Source organism: Clarias gariepinus, chromosome 13, assembly GCF_024256425.1.
Source record: "Clarias gariepinus isolate MV-2021 ecotype Netherlands chromosome 13, CGAR_prim_01v2, whole genome shotgun sequence".
NCBI classification, from domain to species: Eukaryota; Metazoa; Chordata; class Actinopteri; order Siluriformes; family Clariidae; genus Clarias; species Clarias gariepinus.
In genome coordinates, this window is record NC_071112.1 from 3,885,669 (window position 1) to 3,909,139 (window position 23,471).

The window sequence follows — 23,471 nt, forward strand, 5'->3', positions numbered from 1 at the left end:
TTTAACTGGCTATAAAAAGCATTTGCAAGCTGTGATATCTGCATGAGGAGGTGTTACTAAGTACTGATTAAAACTTTCGCACAGTGCCACAATAATGTTTTAATTTTTAATCTTTGTTTATTTTATGACATAAAAAGTAACTATGCATCAATGTTTGCTGAAAACATTGGGCATTTTTTCTGTGTTAACATCTTTTCCAGTAAAAAAAAATCACCAAAATCTGTGATTTATCAAGGGGTGACGTAATGTTTAGCACTGACGCCTTGCATCTCCAGGGTCTGGGTTCAATTCCTGCCTCTGTGTGGATGGAGTGCATGTCCCTCCCATACTGGGTGGTTCCCTCCGGGTTTTTCTGTATACTTCCACAGTTTAAAGACATGCACATTAGGCTAATTGGCATTTCCAAATTGACCCTAGTATGTAAATGAGCGTGTGCCCCTTGCGATGGATTGGCACCCCGTACAGGGTCTACCCCACCTTGTACCCTAAGTCTCCTGGAATAGACCAGGCCCCGCTGATGATGAGTAAGTGAGAGTGAAAAGTTGTAGTGTTGTAGTAAGATCTATATTGCTATTTACCCCAGTCTTTACTTACATATGAAATATGTTCTATGCAGAACTATGCTCATTTAACTAACTGTTATGTGTAATTGTTCGAAAACAGCATAATTACAGTTGGGAAGCAAAAAAAGAGAGAGATGAGTTTGTTGTTCAGTATGAAAAAGCCTACTGTGCAGTAATTTAAGCCCTGTAGTTTTGATACTTGAGTAAATTTGCATGCATCAAACTGTGGGCGCATCTTAAATCGACCGCTGGACAGAGTTTACTGACACTTTTGCAGTACTTAGATCTCTGCCTGAAGTTTAACCTTCACCATAAATGAAATCACAATGTTAAGTAAAAGTGATGTTATGAACAGTTATGTCGGATTTAATAATCTACTTTAAAATAAGCTACTAATGCGCTACTCTCTCAATGTAAACAAACACCTGCACCAATAGATACTAGATAGAATGGGATTAGTTCATATTTTAACTTTGGCTAAAATAACAGCGCTGAAGTGGTATAAGTAAATTTACGTTAGACAGACAGACATGTAGGTGGGCTTCAACATGAAATAATAATATCACTGATTACAAGATCATCAGATTATTTTTTCCTTTAACCTTTTAACTCTTTGTATGAACTCTGTAACCTCTGGACCTGTCTGACCCATCCTGGTGCCCCGCTTCTGTTTGGAGATCTCGTCGCATGGATGCCCCGTGTGTCTCTTTGGAATGCGTCTGGTGTCTGGGGATGGTTTCACTTTCCCATAAAGACAGTTCTGACCTCCACTAGTGTTGACAGCTGTTTCTCTGAGGATTTGACTTGGCTGCGGTTGCTCAATAGTTCAAGATTGCAATTGTCTCCAATAACTACCTGGACTCCATATTAACATCAATTAACATCAGCTATTATAGCTGAACTGCCTCCCACCCTACACACAGTATTAATGCAGATCATTTACTGCTTTCTGTTTCACCCAAATGAGGATGGGTTCCCTGTTGAGTCTGGTTCCTCTCAAGGTTTCTTCCTATTACCATCCCAGGGAGTTTTCCCTTGCCACTGTCGCCCTCGGCTTGCTCACCAGGGACAATCTGACCATTTTGATTCATACAAATTCACATTTCATACAAACCTAAATAATTCTTTTGACTATGTAAAGCTGCTTTGCGGCAATGAAAATTGCTAAAAGCGCTATACAAATAAAATTGAATTGAATTGAATATTCAATTCAATTAAAAAAAGTTTATTTATCCCCATGGGGCAATTTAAGGCATGCATAGTAGTAAAAACAAACAAACAAACAAACAAACAAAGCCATCAGTGTAAATACCAAATAAAATAACATCAATAAAATACAACCGCTAAAATGATGATAAATAGAATTAGTCCGTTAGAGCAAAAAGCTTAAATAAACAACTGTATAAAATCTGTAAATAAATAAAAACTGTATAATCTGTGGAAAAAAAAGGTAGTGCTTAATAGCCAAAACCAAGTAGAGATAGAAGAGAAAAGTAGAATAATGTTAAATGTTTGGACACCTTTAGTGTCACCACACCACCTTTTTGTTTGTTGTTTTCCTACAACAGCACGTGCTTCATTTCTAACACACACGTTACACACTGCAGCTTTAATACAGGAGCGAACAGGTGTCTGCGACCGCGCGTGATGTCAGTTAACCCCGCCCCCTGTTTCAAAAACTCTACCGCCATTGGCTGGCCGGGTCACAAGCGTGAATCTGATTGGACAGTCGTGGCGTCAGTCACTGCGCTGAGCATCCTCTAAATCTTCTTCGGTCTGGAGAAACGGGTTTAAAGGCCGGCGGACTGAATCCACAGCAACGCGCCGGGAAATGGCGACGAACAGAACCGGATAAAGTCCGACTCTAAAAGCCAAGTTGTGGATTTAATTTTTTATTTGGAAGTTGCTTCGGTAAGTGCCGGATTAAATGCCGTGGTTATCTGTGTGTCTGCTCTGGAGGGTTTTTATTTCCTCTCATGCAGTTTATTGTAGCGACATTGAGTTTATTATCCGCTCTGTCTTTCTTCTGAAGTTGTTTTTTTTTGTTTGTTTTTTTGCCTTGGGTTAGATTTATATTCTTATAATAAGATTAGCGCAGTGTGCCCGCTAGGTGGCGCTGCTGTACATGTAAACTCCAGTCCATCAGCCTGTAGCCACCTGTTGCTCCAACCAGCCCTTCTTTATTATTCGGGGACATGGTGCTGCACTGAGCACGTGCTATCTCACTGGTGGCCCAGCATTGAAATGGAGGAAGCGATGTCGTCTCACGTCTCCAGGGGTCCGGGTTCGATCCCGAGTTTCACATCTTCTGTTGGTGTCACTCTGGGTTTGTTCTGGATTTTAAGGTTTCCTCCAGCCTCCACAAAATCCTCTTGGTGCAAAAGTGTCTATGTGTTGTCACCTGTGATGGACTTGTGTTTATTTCCCCGAACCCAACATCACCCAGGGTCTATTTCTGACTCACACCCGGTGTCACCCAGAGTGTATTTCTGACTCACACCCGGCGTCACCTAGGGTTGATTTCTGACACATGCACAATGTCGTCCAGGGTGTATTTCTGACCCACGCCCAACTTCACCCAGGGTGTATTTCCCGACTCGCACCCAACATTGCCCAGGGTGTATTCCTGACCCGCCCCCGGTGTCACCCAAGGTGTATTCCTGACCCGCCCCCAGTGTCACCCAGGGTGTATTCCTGACCCACGCCCAGCGTCACCCTGGGTGATGTTGGGGCGCAGATCAGGAATACACCCTGGGTGACGCTGGGTATTTTCCCGACTCGCACCCAACATTGCCCAGGGTATATACCTGACCTGTGCTCAGTGTTGCCCAAGGTGTATTCCTGTCTTGGCACAATATCTCCCAGGGTGTATTCCTGACCCGCCCCCGGTGTCACCCAGGGTGTATTCCTGACCCGCCCCCCGGTCTCACCCAGGGTGTATTTCTGACCCGCCCCCGGTGTCACCCAGGGTGTATTCCTGACCCGCCCCCCGTGTCACCCAGGGTGTATTCCTGACCCGCCCCCCGTGTCACCCAGGGTGTATTTCTGACCCGCCCCCGGTGTCACTCACTGTGTATACCTACCCCTTGAATAAATGGTTATATTGTATGACATACAGTGTGTTGGTGTCCCTGAGCTGGGTTAAGAAACATTCCCCAAAACAAAAATGTTTAGCTTGTGTGATCATAAGCTAACAGTAACGAAGGCTAGAGAATGGTTAGTGTGTTAATTATGGAAAGATTTATCTCTAGTCCCTAAGTGCTGGTGGATCATCACCATGTATCAATCAAATTAAAAAGTTGTTTAAAAATGCCAGTATTCTATAACTACACACTAACCTTGTCACTGCCAATGCTGTCCTGAGAGCGGTCTCACTCTAATCTGGACGGCAGTGATCTCTGTCCACTAACAGACAGGGTGGAGATGAACTCAGAAGCTCCAGGCTACCTGGGGTGAGGGAAAAAGGGTTTATCTAATAATACAGCCACTGAGTGTATGCTATCTTTGCTCAGGTGTTAATCCTGTATGCGTGTCCTTGGGTGGCAAAAATAAAAACTTTCCATATCAGATCTAGGTTTATCTGCTTTAAAGTTTTGTTTTTTAGTCTCAGACAATGTGCAAGGTTTAGGCAAGGCAAGTTTATTTGTATATCACATTTCATACACAATGGTAATTAAATAAAAGAGAATTAATCATAAGAAGAAACAGAAAATAATAGCACTAAAACTTTTATTAAACACAATTAATAAATTTAGTTATTTAATAAAAAAATATTGTTTAGTTATTTTCCTTCTTTTAAGATCTTATGATTCAGTGAATCTGATAATGATTAAAAGCCAGTTAACCTAATCTGCATGGCTTTGTCCTGTGGGAGGAAACCAGAGTACCTGTAAGAAACCCACCAAGCATGGGGAGGACGTGCAAACTCCACACACACAGAGACCCGAGGCGGGAATCGAACCCGGATCCTGGAGGTGCAAGGCCACAGTGCTAACCATGACACTGGAGGCTCCTTCCGAAGTTATAAATGAACCTCTCCTTACACAAACATGAACATGTTTGCAATTAGACTTTTAACTTTATTGAATAATGTTATGTATTTATTATTAGGTTGATTATTCTAAGGGATGTCCAGACACAATTTCAAGTGAATTAGCTACTATATACTTCCTGCCCCCCTTCACCATCAAGTTGGCCCTTGACCCTCAACTACTCACATATACCCTTTCAGGAATCACCACAGGGAATCATCTGCTTCCATCTAACCCTATCCCCTGCTTTCTCTTCTCTCACCCCAACTAACTTCATGTCCTCCCTCACTGCCACCATAAATCTCCTCCCGCCTGTCAGTTCCAACCTTAGAATTCTTCTACTGATATATTCACAATCTCTCCTCTGAACATGTCCAAACCACCTCAATCTGGCCTCTGTGACTTTATCTCCAAAACATCTAACATGGACTGTTCCTCTGATGAACTCATTCTTAATCCTATCCATCCTTGTCACTCTAAAAGGGAACCCCAACATTTTCATCTCTGGTACCTCCAACTCTGCCTCCTGTGTTTTCTTCAGTGCCACTGTCTCTAAGTTGTAGAGCATCGCTGGTCTCACCACCAACCTGAACACATTTTCTTTCACTCTCGCTGATACTCTTTTGTCTCATATCACACCTGACACTTTTCTCCACCCATTCCAACCTGCCTGTACTCGCCTCTTCACCTCCTTTCCATACTCTCCGTTGCTCTGGACCGTTGACCCTCAAGTACTTAAAGTCCTGCTTTACCTCTGCTCCCTGTAGCCTTACCAATTTACTTAGGTTCCTCTCATTCACACACATGTATTCTTTCTTGCTACGGCTAATCTTTTATTCCCCTGCTTTCCAGAGCGTACCTTCATCTCTCTAGATTTTTCTTCACCTGTTCCCCGCAAAGCACAATGCCATTTGCAAATATCATTGTCCATGGAGACTCCTGTCTTACCTCATCTGTCATCCTGTCCATCACCATAGCAAACAAGAAGGGGCTCAGAGCCGATCCTTGATGCAGACTCACCTTGACCTGGAACTCTTCTGTCACACCTACAGCGCATCTCACCACTGTCTTACAGCACTTATACATGTCCTGCACCACTCTAACATACTTCTTTACCACTCCAGACTTCCTCAGACTATACCATAGCTCCTCTCTCGGCACCCTGCCATACGCTTTCTCTAAATCTACAAAGACACAATGCAACTCCCTATTACATTCGCTGTACTTCTCCATCAGCATCCTCAAAGCAAATACTTCATCCGTTGTACTCTTTCTAGGCATGAAACCATATTGCTGCTCATAAATGCTCACCTCTACCCTTAACCTTGCTTCCACTACTCTTTCCCAAAGCTTCATTGTATGGCTTATCAACTTTATTCCTCTGTAGTTGCCACAGCTCTGCACATCTCACTTGTTCTTGAAGATTAGCACTAATACACTTCTCCTCCATTCCTCTGGAATCCTCTCACACTCCAAAATCTTGTTAAACAGACTAGTCAGAAACTACTGCATCCTCTCCTAAGCACTTCCATACCTCCACAGGTATGTCATCAGGACCGACTGCCTTTCCACTCTTCATCCTCTTTATCACCTTCCTCACCTCACTCTTACAGATTTTTGCTACTTCCTGCTTCACAACAGTCACATCTTCTGCTCTTTGTTCTCTTTCATTTTCCTTATTCATCAACTCTTCAAAGTGTTCCTTCCATCTTCACATCACCCTCATGGCATCTGTCAATACATTTCCATCCCTATCTTTAATCACTCTAACATGCTGCACATCCTTCCCATCTCTATCTATTTGCTTCGAGCATTGCCTCATACAGTATGCTCTTTGTTTGGCCTTTGCCACCTCTACCTTCACCTTACGTTGCATCTTCCTGTACTCCTGTCTATTCCCTTCAGTCCTCTCAGTGTTCCACTTCTTCTTAGCTAGCTTCTTTCCTTGTTTATACTCCTGGATTTCCTTGTTCCACCACCAAGTCTCCTTGTCCACTTTTCCCTTTCCTGATGATACCAAGTACCCTCCTACCTGTCTCCCTGATCACCTTAGCTGTAGTTGTCTAGTCAACTGGAAGCCCCTCCTGACAACCCAGAGCCTGTCTTAACTCCGCCCTGAAAACTGCACAGCATTTTTCCTTTTTTAACCTTCACCACTTTGTCCTCTGCTCTGCCTTTGTCCTCTTCACCTTCCTCACCACCAGGGTCATTTTACACACCACCATCCTGTGTTGTCCGGCTACACTTTCCCCTACCAATACTTTGCAGTCACTGATCTCCTTCATATTACAACGTCGACACAAGATGTAGTCCACCTGAGTGCTTCTGCCTCCACTCTTATGTTCCTGCCTCTTCTAGAAGAAAGTATTTACTACTACCATTTCCATCCTCTTTGCAAAGTCCACCACCATCTGTCCTTCTATGTTCCTGTCCTGAAGACCAAACCTACCCATCACATTCTCATCACCTCTGTTCCCTTCCCCAACATGTCCATTAAAACCTGCACCAATCACCACTCTTTCACCTCTGGGGATGCTCTGCATCACTTCATTAAACTCACTCCAGAATTTCTTCTTCTTTTCTAATTTACATCCTACCTAAGGGGCATAACCACTTACAACATTGCACAACACACCATCAATTTTCCAGCTTTAGACTCATTAACCTGTCTGATACTCTTTTCACCCCTAGAACATTCCTTACAAACTCCTCTTTCAGGACAACTCTTACTCCATTTCCACACCATGGTAAAGCAACTTGAACCCTGCTCCTAAACTTCTAGCCTAGCTACCTTTCCACCTGGTCCCCTGGACACACAGTATATCCACCTTTCTTTTCTGTATCATGTCAACCAACTCTCTTGCCTTCCCTGTCATAGTCCCAACATTCAAAGTCCCTACTAAACTCTTGCCGTTTCTCTTCTCTTTCTGCCTACGAACACGCCTTCCTCTCTTCTTTTTTGACCAACAGTAGCCCTATTTCCACCAGCACCCTGTAGGTCAACAGCACCATTGGCAGTCGTTGCTAACCTGGGCTACGACCGATCCAGTAGTCCTCTTAGTGACTTGCATCTTTTGCCCTTCCTGCCACAACCCTATGCATTTATTTAGACTTGGGATCGGCACAAGAAGACACTGGATTGTTCCCCCCTCTGGTTGCATTAACTGCTCAGATGCACAATGACATAAAGAATGTAAGTCACTCTGGATAAGGGCATCTACCAAATGCAAATACTGCAGTGATTAATATAGTTCAGCTGCAACAAGTTATTGAACCCTAACTGATGCAGAGAGGAGCTTCTTATTTCTTAATCAGCCATGTCAGAAGACACATCACATGGTCGTGTCAAAGCCAGGATTCATCAGGCTTAGATTGTGAAAAAGTGGTTCAGGGCAAATGAGACACAATGGATTGGCCACCACAGAGTCCAGACCTTAACCCCACTGCGAATCCAGACCTTAACCCCACTGTGAATCTATGGGCCTTAATCAAAGCAAAAGTCAGTTTAATAAAATAGTTTTTTTTCTTTCTTTTTTATTTTATTTAAATTTTATATAATAGAAATATATTTTAATAGAAAGAGCACATTAATATGAACCTTGTATCTTACAATAATGTCGTAGAAATGTAATTAACAGCCTCTGATCAGTCAGAATTTAGAATTCAACAGCTCTGTGGTTTACAAAGAAAGACGAAAAAAAGAAAAAAATGATAACAATTCACTATACCGAGTCACAATTCAGTTTTCTGTATTAATCCTATTTTTTAGGATTTTTTTTTCTTTTAAAGATTAGGAAAGCCTTAAACATAAAGTACGTCTTCACTCAGCATCCTACACAGTCTTCTGTCCGTGTATATTTTTCTGGCCAGGCAGGTCGATGAAGATGATGAAGTTCTGGAGTAACGGCTCTGAGGCCTACAGCAGTGACCCTGAAGAAGATGAGGATGAGGAGGAGATGTTGTATGGAGAGAATGAGGAAGAGTCAGAGGACATGATGGACTTGAGTGACCTGCCGACCTCGCTGTTTGCCTGCTCTGTGCATGAGGCCGTGTTTGAGGAGGACATGCAGAGGGTGAGTGGTGTGTTTGTGTGTGTGTGTGTGTGTGAGCTTGTGTTTTTGCAGGTTTGGTGTAACAAATCAACATGTGACTAACAACTGCTACCCTAAAGTAGACTAGACTAGGCTTTGTCTGGATCAGAAGGAAACACTAGGGAGGCTTTCACAAATCCAGTACTCATCGCATTTGTATCGAGCAAGGACGGAATCTGAGAATCCACCGATCAGAGGTGGTTTCGTTTTGCATCTATGAAATCCCTAGCATGAAATCAGAACACAATTCTGCGCTAAATTAGCTGAACGAAGCAAGCCAAAGCTGCTGTGTGTTATGGGAAATACCAGGAACCGAGAGGATTGATTTCACTTCCATTGCAAATGACAAACAGACTTATGGATGAAAAAGGTGTATAAAATTTACAGCTTGGTATGTTAGGACAGGTAGTCCCCGACCTATGAACATTCGACTTACAAATTTTGGCAGATACGAACGAACCGCGGTTCTACGAACATTTGTCGATGCAAACAAAATAGCTCAGATGTATTGTACACAAAATAGACACTGCAGTGCACCAGATACAAATATTTGCAATTACATACAATATTTTCAGTGTGTAAGTGAATGTATAAAATTTCTAAAGTCCAGTATATTGTATGTGTGTGTGCGTGTGAAGGTGTGATGGAAATGAGTCCTTAAAGAATCAGTCCGGGACTACGATAATAGAAAATGTCTGTCCTGTAAAGCTGTCCTGATGGTGAATAATTCCAATTTCGGGAAAATCCTCAACAAAAATCCTCAACATAACAGAGTTCACAGTCCAAATCAGTGGAAAACTGTTCTGAGACAAAATGGCGTCCGGGATTCCACTCAGAGACAACAGCCTTACATTTGATGTGTGAGATAAATTTCCTTAGGCGCGATTACAGTTTTTGGACACATGATGAGAGGTTGGGAAAAGGGGACATAGATTTAGTCAAGTGGATTGGTATGCTTTACATTGTATATTAGTGTTAAAGGCATATAAGACTTTGTCGGACTTAAGAACAAATCCGACTTGAACACGCTCCCGGAATGGAACTCCTTCGTAAGTAGAGGATAACCTTGTAATTACTGTCATGGCTACTTAGTTTAGTCCCAATTTTTTATCTGTAATCTTGTTAGATGTTTGTTTGGAATTTAGTTGGTAAAATGTTGCAGTTCCTCGATAATAAAAAAGAAAGAAAATTAATATTGAATCATGTTTATAAAATCGTGATACTAACAGAATGACAATACAAATTAAATCGGCACCTGGGTATCGTGATAATATCGTATTAGGTGGTCCCTGGTGATTCTCGTCTCTACTGACACCTGTACTATATTTGCTATTTAGTGACCTTGAAACCTCTCTTGAAGGCCACATCCACAATAACTTCCACAGCATTTAGAGAAAAATGCACCAGTGTTTCTTTTAATGGAAAGGGGCACTGCATCGAAGGACAGCTCGCACCTGTATGTGCCAAATTTAAGTAAAATTTCCCAGATTAGAATTTTTGCTGGGACGAATACAGGCATCATCCGGTAGTAGGTCTTACCAAGCTGTAGTCAGTCATGTGAGCATTACATTAAGGGTTAAAACACTTTAAGCCTGTGGATAAGACCGTATGCAGAGTCTGTTAGAGCGAGCAAGATCTCAGTCTTCTCCATCTATATTGTTTCCAGGACAATGAGGTTACGAACATTTCTCAATTTAGCTAGACACACTACTTACTTTAGATTTTCTAATTTTCTTCAGTGTATTGGAGTGGTGTTGCGGTAATAAGGCATCCGCGCAGAAAGAACAAATGTTTCCCATACGCGCACAAATGCACGCACACACATTGCCTCGAGCAGGCAGGGCCACACTAGATGGCTTTATATTCTCTGCTAATGCACACATTTCAAATCTAATGGACGCTGTGGAGGCAGGAACAGAGTAACCTGCATTTAGTGATGCCTGGGCTGCATTCGCAAGAACGTTCCTGTGAAGTAACCCATTAGCGGGAGTGTGTTTACTTTTCTACAGTACAAACGGTCACTGGGAAAAAAAAAACATACAGCATATCAGAAGTGAACAGCAACCACAGTGAGGGGTCCAAATGTCTCTATATGGTGGTACCCCAGCATACGGACGGCCCGCCTCGCGAATTTTTACATTAAGAAATGAAACTTTGCAAGAAATTTGCTTCGGCATATGAGTGGCCGAACCGAGCCGAAACGAACAACGGCCCAGAAGCTTCAGGGGCTGTATCATGGCTGACCTAGCGCTATGTGGATTTGTAAAGAAAGAATTTCACTGTCCAGTAATGTATATTTGATTAATAAAGGCTTAACTAACTTAACTTATATGCTGTATTCCTGAGAAGCCTGAGATCGAAGGTGAGTGACGTCGAGGGAGTCTGAGACGGCGTGTACAGTATAGGAGCTCGTTATTATGGTGAATTGAAGGTTTTATCTTTATGCAGCATGGTGATTCATCATCAGTTGTTCGTCTGAGCAGCATCAGCACTTCTTTTAATATGCTGCTTCCTGAATAAAAAAGATCCCAACTTTCTGGCGCTGGTTGCCAAAACATGATTCTGGCTTTCGCACACAATCTTTACTACCACAATGATTTCCCAGCTACATTGCACACTCACAATTTTTTCTTCTTCTTCTTATACAGTCCAAGTATTGACTTTAGTGTAAGGCATTTGGCACATACAGTCCACATACATTTGCGTTGCAAGTACCCCCAATCATAAAACTGGTTTGACATGCACCCTCATCTGCGGCTCTGTGAAGAGTGCATGTCAAACCAGTTTTATGATTGAGGGTACTTGCAGCAAGTGAGGCCCAGTTACTGTACACACTGCATGCTTACTTCCCTTCATCCCATTTGCTAGCTAGACATTGTAGAGCGTACGCACTGATATTAGCCTGAGCATATTTTTTTTTGCGGATACACAACTCGTTTCTTCCATCCCTCTAGGAACCTCTGTTGTCCAGCTAGGGACCATGGAGCCCAATGGTGATTACCATTTATATTTATTACCATTTTTTTTTTACTGTGGTAGGATTTGGTACTGTAGGACGTTTTTTTTCTTTCTTCTTGCCGCCGTTGCCCTTGGCTTGCTCATCAGGGACAATCAGGTGATCAGGATGATCTATACACATTTTTACTTTCTCCTACATATTTTCATAATCTTCATTTAATTTTGTGAAGCTGCTTTGAGACGATGATCATTGTTAAAAGCGTTATGTTAATAAAATGTAATTGAATTGAACTTCTGGTCAACATTCACACACTCATTTACACAATTTGTGTCTAAGGTGCATGTCTTTGGACTGTCTCTCGACCCTGCGGGTGCAAGGCGACAGTGCTAACACAACTTGTACACTGATTTTATTTTGTGAAACATTCTATTTTAACCGTCTATTATCAAAAACATGTAATCTGCCTCTTGGGTTATCTATGTGCATATCCCTATTGTTGTGACTATCCCAATTAAATTTGGGAATAATAAAGTGATCTATCTATCTATCTATCTATCTATCTGTCTGTCTGTCTGTCTGTCTGTCTATCTATCGAGACTGATAACTGATCACAAATAATCACATATGATCAGATGTTTTTTTTTTTTATTCAGATAGACACGTCTAATAAATTATTGTTGTTGTAATAAGAAGATAATGTTTAATAGCCTATACTATGTATGTAAACATAATAGCTTTAATATTTCTCTAAGTGTTAAATGCAAAAGAAGAGCAGGACATGCTGGACTGGAGGTGAAAAGAAGCCTAGTCTAGTGCTTGAGAGGTTCACAAATTAACTGTACAAATTTACAGGTTTTATTTGTAAGCGGATATATATATTTTTTTTTCAAACTTTGTGCGACGTTTACCTTAATTTCCTCATTTTAGACTATTCCTGATGATCATGAAAGAGACCTCAAATCAGGCTGAAGTACACTTAGATTAAGGGGTGGATTGGCTGGAACGCAAATCATTACAATAAATCTCGAACTGTCTCCTTACATATTGTGTAACATTATGGTTATATGAAGAATCTGTAAATGCAAACTTGAAACATATTGTAGAGAAAGCTTGTCAATGTTTTGGTGGTTGATTGACAGCTCCATAACCAACCACAGAGTAAGAGTTGGCTTATGAATGAAGAGGACTGTTGGTCATGTATTTAGGCCTGTGTTAACCAGAGCTGACTCTTTTGTGCACGGCTTCATAAAACATCAGTATGTTATCATGACCTTACGTTTTAAAGCATACACTCACATACTATACTATATATAATTATGCCTCAAGCATAATTGTATAAACTGAAAATTTGAGACATTTTGTCCATGTTTGGTCCCCCACTGCGCCCCTGACTCATCATGAGCATGAATGTCATGACAGTATTGGGCTTTTTATGATTTCTTTGAACTGTTGTTTTATAGGGAATAATGATTGCTACAAATTTATAGACATTTCTTCCATTAAAGATGTACGTTGAGTTGTAAAGTTTAGTTAAAACTTTGCATTCACGCTTGGAGATTATTAGCAGTGAAGCTAAAAGACCTGAAATGTCATTTAATTTTCCAAGCCTGTGACTTCCTGATAGTGAGAGCGATGAGGGACTAGAGCTGAGTATATTCCTACATACAGTACATAGGGTTTGTTTGACAGAACTCATTGGATTGACCAACATTGGATTGGATTGTCCAAGGAGCTCGTTCCAGATCTGAAAAAAGGTTGGTAGATTTCCACCAGAATGTCAGATCAAACAATTCATACATATCATGAGGATAGGTTATAGGGAGGTGGAGCCACTTGGCCATGGTCTGGAAGAAGACCCAAACTGTCACCTATCATGAACAGAAAATCTGGCCTCCAAGGAAGAATTCCTCTGCTCCAAAATCCACACCTTCAAACTTGAGTAAAGTTTGGAGCTGACCACATAGACAAAGAAGGTCTCTGAGAAGGTTTTGACCACTAAGGCATGTTTGGAGGAATAAAGGTGACTCATTCAACCTCAAGAAAAATCTAACAGCTGGGAAGGATGGTGGTGGTAGCATGATGTGTTTTTTTGTTTTGTTTGTTAGTTTTTTTTGCTGTCAGCGGAACTGGTGCATTGCACAAAGAGGACGCTAGATGGTTGAAACTAGGGATGCACCGAAATGAAAATTCTGGGCCGAAAACGAAACCGAAATTTTTGGATGCACTTGGCCGAAAACCGATACCGAAACCGAAAATGGCTTCATTAAAAAACATGTTTAAAATATTTTCTTTTTGTTTGTATTAAAAAAACTACAAACTAATTAAGCAATCAAACTTTTATTGATAATAAATAACAGTAATAAGGCTGTTTAACAATAACAAAACTTGCTTCCAAGTGCTTCCGAACCGCCGACATACTCCGTGTTTGATGCGTAATGACCGCGCGAACGAGACGGGAGGATGGGAGAGGCGTGGCGACAATTTCGGCTTTTATTTTGGGCGCTTTCTTACGTTTCGGCCGAAACCGATAATGCTATTTCGGCCGAAAATTTTCGGCGGCCGAATTTTCGGTGCATCCCTAGTTGAAACATGGACCCAACTCCAACAAATCTGGTACCCTGAATACACATCAAGTGCTGGCGCTGTAATTGACCAAACAAGAGAGCAATGCGAGTCCACAGCCATTTTTTTTTCTCTCATTGCTTTCCAGCCTTGGACAGCTCTAACATCATCAGGATCTGTATGTCTTCTTTTGTTTCTTTTTAAATAAGTCTTGGAAGGTCGCACGCTTGATATACGCTTGTTGATGTCAAAATACCCGATTGTGTTCCCGAGCTACAGAGGTACTTGTTCAATTCTAACATTAGCGCTAAACGGAAAGGAAGTTCTCTTGATGCACTGAAATTTGACCACGATGGATAGAGAGATTCCTCAGAAGACCCATTAACTAATTTCCCAGAGTGCTTGGCTTTTTATGAGGGTTTCTGGAGGAACCCTATAGAGCGAAGATAAAAGACGAAGAAAGAGAAACTCTCTTGCATGCGTGTTAAAGCATGAACGTGTAATAAACAAAGCGGCCACATATTAATAATGTAAAACACTAATGGGTATTTTTCTGTTTGTTTTGAGAGGAAGGGAGGATTGAGTTGTTCTTTTAATATGGAGATAAAAATAACTTTGCAGTGGGTCATTGGGAGAAAAACATTCTGGGTAGGTTTTAGCCTTTACGTGATCTGCGCTTGCTACAGTACATCATACCTAATCTCTGGACAATAGACCAAAAATAGCACCTGCTTGTGTACGCATATCTCCCTCACCTATTATTATTATCATTATTATTATTATTAAACTTACGAGAGTAACAACAACAACAACAGAGACCCAGTCTTTCACACCTTGGATATATTTTCTGGGACAGAGACAGTCCTTGGAAAACTGGGACTGGTGGCAACACTGTCTTTTAGCATCATCAAACCTCATGTACCTGCTCTCAAGGTGTTCGGGTTAGCTTCGAACACAGCAAAGATTTCTAAAAGTGGCTAAGTTCTCACTTTCCCGAAATTTGCTCCCGATGGGCACAAGTTCATGAGTCCTGGATAGTCATACAGTAGGATTCTGGCTTACCAGAGTGTCTCTGTGCGAATTGTGGGGATCTGCAACTTGCCACCGTAGATTTCAGTAAGCATATACCTCGTCATGACTTTCGTATTCTATCCTATGCACCGTAGTGACGCCATGTTATTTGACCGATAGGAGGTTTTAGTGCAAGGATATAATCACTGGCAAACTAAACTTGTCCCTTTTATAATAGAGACGGGAATCACTGTGTGGGAGATTTTTATCTTCCCCTTGTTAATGTTGCCTTAATTAAAAATATTAAACAAACGCAGTATCTCTAGTCAAAAAGGACCAAAGGCCGACTCAGGACTCAGGAGGTATACGTCATATACCTCGTCATCTGACTCCCTATGTCATCTGTACCCCGTGATTACAGTATATTTTCTCCCCATTCATTGTTCGTGCAAATTGCTTTCCAATATCTTTACACTTCTCTTGTTTCATTTATAAAAAAAATATTAGGGTGGTGCATAATTTTACTATACATTTGCTGGTTTTTCCTGGTTTATTCTACAGTTCTCAAGAGACAGAGCATCTCTTTCGCACTATTTCAAGTTCTTGTCTAGTTTTCCCAATTTGTTGTACTTACATATTTTATTTTAATCTTATAGCTGATTGTACTTGCCCAAGTGCTCATTGGATTCCTCTGGACAGCTCGGATAGCGTGGACAGTACAGATTATAACCCTACTGAACCTGCCCTTGAACGGGCCTCTGTGGGCCTCATCCAGGCTGAGTGTCAGCCATCTGTGTCATTTATGCAATTTCTACAGGAGAGATGGCTTACATGTTTCAGGAAGGATGACTCCAATCCTGGTCCTTCTAAGAGACTTCGTCTGGAGGTAAACAGGCCTTCTCCTCATGCCTTTAGGCCTGTACGGCCAGAGTCAGGCACTCCAGCTCCTGGAGCTGTTCTAAGCCCTGTTTGTCATGTAAGTGTTGTCACTCAGAACGATTTTAAAGTTTATTCAAACTAACGAGAGTGCAACTGTTGGACCCAAATGGATTTTCCTCCAGCACCTGCACCAATTCTGCTTTTGTCCCCCTCACTGATCTTTCTGTGGGTGTTGTTCTGGCTCACTTCTTATTAAACTCAGTATTCTTAAAACTGATTGTGTGTCTTTTGGTCTAAGATTTTTTCACTAAGATTAATATTATGTTGATTAATAGTATCATATTGTTACACTGCTGCATACACAAGTATATTTTACTAAAATATGCTTACAACTGGTCACCTCCCGATACGATATCATCACGATACCTCTGTGCCAAATCGATTTAAAGTGGTGATTCTATCAGTATCAAGATTTTATAAATATCCAGATTCAATGTCATTTTTCCCAATTTTGTTACAATTTTAAACCTTTAAAAAAGTTTAATGAGTAATTAAATGTAGCTCATTCCTTATATATAGTTTTCTCACTTAAAAAAACAAGTGCAGCATTTAAACAATACGAAATAACTTCAAATACATGAGTTTAACATTTAACTGAGGGGCACATGTCTCTGTCCTACATCATTACTAATTATTTCTAAACAAACTTACAAGCAAATAATTCCCTCCTACCACATGGGATGAAAACGTGTAAATAGTTCAGCATGCGCCACCTGTAGGATTATAAAGAAACGGCGACGTTTTACCGCCTCAAATGTCTCCAAAGACTCAAAACTCAACTTGGCCGTGAGCGCGCGGGATGATTGGCATGCGAGCCTCCGAGCTTTCTAGCATCGACATGCGGGGCTAATAGTGCTAGCGTTTTGTTTTTTTTGACAAATTAGTGCTTACGGTGTTTTGCGGCTGGTGTAAGTGTGTGTAATGAGTGAGTTTGAGACTAATTTGCTCACAGTGTTTGGAGAAAAAGGCAGACCAGAGGGTTTTAACACATGATTTTTGATAACGCTATAAAAACGTGTTTCTGTTGCGCCACTCGGAAGCTTCTGCACTCGGTACAGAACGGTTTATATCTGAGCGGCCAACCACCGGTCACGGACAGTCAAACTGAAAACCAGCCGATTCTGGTCACTGGCCGATCGACCGGTTCATCTCTATTATAAATGTAAAAAGGAGTTTTTACGAAACAAATCGATTTTGGATTTACAATTCGCCACACAAAAGAATCACGATTCATAACTGAATATTTTTTGTGCCCCCCCGCCCCCCATCTTCGCTTTATACCCTTCCCGTACCAAATCCTTGTGTTTCCTTTTACATAGCACTACTGCACATCACCTTCATGCTCGTCCGTGCATGTCGAAGCCACCTGTATTTGGCGGCGTATAGATTTTCCATCCATCCTGCTATTTTCTAAAACAGCTCATACTGTGTGGAGTTTTCCGGGGACATGGAGACTCAAGGAATCTCCAGGAACTCGGGGTCACAAGGCAGGGTGTACCCTGAAAGTGCACACACACACACACACACACACATGCATGATGCATGTCTTTGGACTGTGGTAGGAAAAACTGTGGCCAGATGAAACCCTCCAAGAATAACACACACACACACACACACAGATCGGAGGTGAGATCCCAGCCCCCAGCCCTGGACAGAGCTAACAACTTATCCTAACTCTAAGTTGGTTAGATCAATTACAGGTTCATTATAGTAACTACAGACTCCATAAAGAACAATATGAAAAGCTGTACTTGTTATTTCTTGAAGTTTTGGACATAAATGGACTTGTTTGTGTTCTGCTGTGCAGACAAAAGAGTGAGGAGGGCTGGGATGAAAATAGCCACCGCGGCTGTACTGTATGGATCAGACGGGTATTTAATATACGAATCGGGCATGAAGCTGGAGATAATGCAGGGTGTCTGAGTCACTCATTCAGATTCGTCTCCTCTTCATTATTCAATTCAGACTGTTTATAGGAAATGTGGAACTGTTTTTTTTTTTCATGTCTGTGCTCTGTCTCTGCTCTCTCTCTCTCTCTCTCTTTCTCTCTCTCTCTCTGTCTATTTCTGCTGCATCACCCTGCATTCCTCTGCACCTGGACCCTCCCTGTCGCTCTCTCTCTCTCTCTCTCTCTCTCTCTCTCTCTCTCGATCCCCCCTCCTGTCTCTCTGTGTGTTCTATAAATATCTTGCCCTAGTTTGCTGCAGCTGCAGTGAAGCCAGAGGCTGGTAGAGTAGGGTAAGATAGCAAACCAGTCTACGCATGCACACACACACCCACACACACACACAAGACAAATATATCCATTTGCGATATAAGCAAAGCATTCCCGCTGCACACAAATTACAACAAACCCGTCACTTGTTTCCAAGAAATTGGTTCCAGTTCCTCAGCTTGACCCTGTCAGACCCAAGACTGATAGACCAATACACGCAACGTCTCATACACTCCACTCGAGTTACTCATTCTCCCTCAGACGCACACACAGCATGATGTCTGTCGCACTCTCTCTCTCTCTCGCACACACACACACACGCACGCACAGTGCTGTTGCTGTATATAGGGTGTGTGATTCATATTGTGTTCTATTTATATCCCCATTCTTCTATTTAAAAAAAAAAATTTAAGTCTGAGCAGTTAATCGCTACAGTGATTCAAAGTTCTATAAAAAAAAAACTATCGGGGGAGTTTCATTATAACATGATTAAACAACATACCTGACTGTTCTACTGCCCTGCTGTTTTATTATTTTTTTATGTTCGTCATGCAAACAAAACAAAATGTTCTAATGACCGAACAATAAATAAAAAAAATCTTAACTCTGAAGTTTTCCAGCTCTGTAAAGCCCAGCAACAGACCTATTTTGACCATCGCCATGAGTCTTATGGCCTGCTCTTTTGTCAAAGGTTTTATTCCATTAGGTAGTTCTCGAAAGAGAGAGAGAGAGAGAGAAGAGGGAGGGTAAAACTGTTTCCAGCTGTATAAAGTGAATGATAACAGGAACTAACTTGTTTCCCAGACAGAACACGTTGTTCAAGAACGACACATCTGTTTTAGAATGAAGTCAAAATTGTAATTATTAACAAACCGAACTCGGTGGACGCGGAACGAAACGAGCACACAACCTGTTTGTCGGAGCCGCAGTTAGAACACGCAGGGACGAGCAAGAAGCTGCTTTTGGTGGGTTCTTCGTCCATCAACTCCAATGCTTATGCCACCCTGATCAAGTCAGGTTTCTGAGACTGGCATGAGAGCATGAGACCAAAAAAAGTGACGCACTCTAAGATTTCATTCAGTCGCTTTGATTGCACACACAGTGGTGTCCAGTTCATGTATGATAATGCTCTTTTACTCTTTTACACTCTGGAATATGGCGTGTTCCATTAGGAAAGAAGAAAACCTCCATAGATGTGATAACCTGGTCATTCAGCTGACTTCATTTTATCATCACATAACGTTGCTGAGTCTAGACCTGAGCAACCGATCAACCCCAGATCATAACCCTGTCTCCAGAGGCTTGTACAGTGGACACTATGCATGATGGGAGCATCGCTTCAGGTGTTCCCTTTCTACCCTGACACGCCCATCACTCTGGAACAGGCTCAATCTGGACTCATCAGATGGCTCTTTTTCCATCGCTCCAAAACTACAATCTTTATGCTCTCTAGCAAATCAAAGTATTTTTTTTCTTTCTCGTAACCAACAAGTGGTAGACACAAAGCTGTTTAGTCCCAATCCTGTGAGTTCTCATCATTTACATTTAGGCATTTGGCAGACGCTCTTATCCAGAGCAACTTAGGGTTTTTTTTATTTTTTTATCTCATTATACATCTGAGCAGTTGAGGGTTAAGGGCCTTGCTTAAGGGCCCAACAGTGGCAACTTGGTGGTTGTGGGGTTTGAACCTGGGACCTTTGAACCGTAGTCCAATGCCTTAACCACTAAGCTACCCCTGGCAGGGTGATGCATATAACAAAATATTGTGTGTTGTTTAAGTCATCTCCATTAATGATTTTTTTTTTACCACATTCCTCCCCAGTATTAACCCAATACCAGCTATTTCAAATCTCCTTAGTTGTTTTCTTTGCTTGGTGAAGCCCAACAATTTGACCCTTCTGAAATGGTGACTTTTATTGCCCATGCAGTGTACAGTAGATATTAACCCGGTAATTGAGTGTGTGTTTCCCAAAACGTAAGCTCACACACCAACCATTTCCTCCTCAACCTGTGCAACAAAATGGAACTCACCGACATCCACATCACTAGTTTGCCTTTGTCCTCCGACTCCAACAGGAGGAAATGTTATACAGTCAGTATCGTGCCATAAGCAACATATCTGCTTTGATTTCATATCTGTGCCAGGTCTTTATATTATTATACTCCAGTTAAGATCACTACAGATTAACCGTACTCTAGTAATTCTCAAGGTTTCTTCCTCATGTCATCTCAGGGAGTTTTACCCTTTCCACTCATTAGGATTAAATCCAAACCTTCATACAGTGTTTTGCTTCCAATGCTCCAGACTTTCTTGTATTTTTAATGTCATCTTGAAAAATAGTTCTCCAGGCTCCCTGCCATGTACCTGAGCAGTTTCAAATGAATGTTTTTTGTTTGTTAAGCCACACAGTGACCTATGACCCCAACTAATTTAGGGCTTAAACCAGTGAGAAACAGGTGCAGGTGACGACAAATGATCAGGCAGGTGATTAGCATACTGCTGATGCTGAATGCCGAGTGGTTGGAACGAGAGGGGAAATGAGGCTGCTGCTGAGGTTGCGACAGTACATAAACAACCAGTTTTTGAATTGTATCTTTAGGCACTTTACTGCATGTTGCGGTAAAACATTTGTTCCCATTTCTCCAGTTTAATTGCACTCAAGAACTTAGCTGAAGACATTTATACAGCACTGTACATCAGAATTTCTGTAGAGCTGCTTTCAGACAGTGTCCACTATCAGAAGCACTATATTGAACCTGATAAGGAACCCTTATCATGAACATGTTGGTTTATATTAAAGAGTAAAAGTAAAATATCAACCCTGCAGGAGTTAACACTTTAACGAAGAGGAAACTTGGTTATAGCTAAACAGAAAGCAGTGATTGATATTGGAAAATATGGGCAAGAACATTGCGAAACAATTTCCAAAACAACCTAACTTGATGTAATTTTCTAACTAAATAAATAATTTATATTAGTTTATACATGCAATATAGATATCATGAAGTTCAATAGTACAACTATGGTAGTATCATGGTTACCGGTGACACTGAAATGAAAGTATCATGCAGCTGGACAGCAAATCAAGGAAACATTTATGAATTATTAAAAAAATGCACGTAACGTACATGCGAATGATATTTTTCAGCATTAACCACACTCTTCTGGGAGGCCTCGGGATTTCACATTGCACCACTAGTAGTATAATAGTATAATAGAAACGTTTTTATCATACAGGATTTTGGCCTCGATTTTATAGTTGTAAAAAGTCACTTGATGGAGTCTGTTATGTTGTACATTTTTGACTGGTTCAGACAGTTGTAACTGAAAAGTTCATTATGCGTGTCCATGGAATATTTAACCATATCCAATGTTGTTTGTGGCCTTGTTGACATTTTCAGTTTTTTAATTCATTTTTTAACTAATTTTAATCATTAATTAAAAAGTTGATATAAAAGATATTGTGTGTGTATATACAGTGGTGTAAAAAACTATTTGCCCCCTTCCTGATTTCTTATTCTTTTGCATGTTTGTCACACAAAATGTTTCTGATCATCAAACACATTTAACTATTAGTCAAAGATAACACAAGTAAACACAAAATGTTTTTAAATGATGGTTTTTATTATTTAGGGAGAAAAAAAATCCAAACCTACATGGCCCTGTGTGAAAAAGTAATTGCCCCCTGAACCTAATAACTGGTTGGGCCACCCTTAGCAGCAATAACTGCAATCAAGCGTTTGCGATAACTTGCAACGAGTCTTTTACAGCGCTCTGGAGGAATTTTGGCCCACTCATCTTTGCAGAATTGTTGTAATTCAGCTTTATTTGAGAGTTTTCTAGCATGAACCGCCTTTTTAAGGTCATGCCACACGTCTCAATAGGATTCAGGTCAGGACTTTGACTAGGCCACTCCAAAATCTTCATTTTGTTTTTCTTCAGCCATTCAGAGGTGGATTTGCTGGTGTGTTTTGGGTCATTGTTCCGCTGCAGCACCCAAGATCGCTTCAGCTTGAGTTGACGAACAGATGGCCGGACATTCTCCTTCAGGATTTTTTGGTAGACAGTAGAATTCATGGTTCCATCTATCACAGCAAGCCTTCCAGGTCCTGAAGCAGCAAAACAACCCCAGACCATCACACTACAGTACCCACACAATATTTTACTGTTGGTATGATGTTCTTTTTCTGAAATGCTGTGTTACTTTTACGCCAGATGTAACAGACACGCACCTTCCAAAAAGTTCAACTTTTGTCTCGTCTTTGTCATTTGTCTTTGTCTACCACAAGGTATTTTCCCAAAAGTCTTGGCAATCATTGAGATGTTTTTTAGCAAAATTGAGACGAGCCTTAATGTTCTTTTTGCTTAAAAGTGGTTTGCGCCTTGGAAATCTGCCATGCAGGCCGTTTTTGCCCAGTCTCTTTCTTATGGTGAAGTCATGAACACTGACCTTAATTGAGGCAAGTGAGGCCTGCAGTTCTTTAGATGTTGTCCTGGGGTCTTTTGTGGCCTCTCGGATGAGTTGTCTCTGCGCTCTTGGGGTAATTTTGGTCGGCCGGCCACTCCTGGGAAGGTTCACCACTGTTCCATGTTTTTGCCATTTGTGGATAATGGCTCTCACTGTGGTTCGCTGGAGTCCCAAAGCTTTAGAAATGGCTTTATAACCTTTACCACACTGATAGATCTCAATTACTTTTGTTCTCATTTGTTCCTGAATTTCTTTGGATCTTGGCATGATGTCTAGCTTTTGATGTGCTTTTGGTCTACTTCTCTGTGTCAGGTAGCTCCTATTTAAGTGATTTCTTGATTGAAACAGGTGTGGCAGTAATCAGGCCTGGGGGTTACTACAGAAATTGAACTCAGGTGTGATAAACCACAGTTAAGTTATTTTTTAACAAGGGGGGCAATCACTTTTTCACACAGGGCCATGTAGATTTGGAGTTTTTTTTCTCCCTTAATAACGTAAACCTTCATTTAAAAACTGCATTTTGTGTTCAATTATGTTATCTTTGACTAATAGTAACGGTTTTTGATGAGCAAAAACATTTAAGTGTGACAAACATGCAAAAGAATAAGAAATCAGGAAGGGGGCAAATAGT

General features: G+C 41.2%; 1 protein-coding gene across 2 annotated transcripts in view; it reads left to right on the forward strand.

Annotated features, from left to right (window-relative positions):
- Window positions 1–2,381: 2,381 nt before the first annotated feature.
- rcan3 (regulator of calcineurin 3) overlaps window positions 2,382–23,471 on the forward strand; it is a 49,238-nt gene continuing 28,148 nt past the window's right edge. Inside the window, exons 1-2 of one of the 2 annotated variants that reach the window (XM_053510211.1) lie at window positions 2,382–2,474; window positions 8,465–8,667. In XM_053510211.1, coding sequence (XP_053366186.1) covers window positions 8,473–8,667 — 195 coding nt within the window. In that variant the 5' untranslated portion in view covers window positions 2,382–2,474; window positions 8,465–8,472. The remainder of the gene's footprint in view (window positions 2,475–8,464; window positions 8,668–23,471) is intronic. The other variant, XM_053510212.1, reaches the window with a different exon arrangement.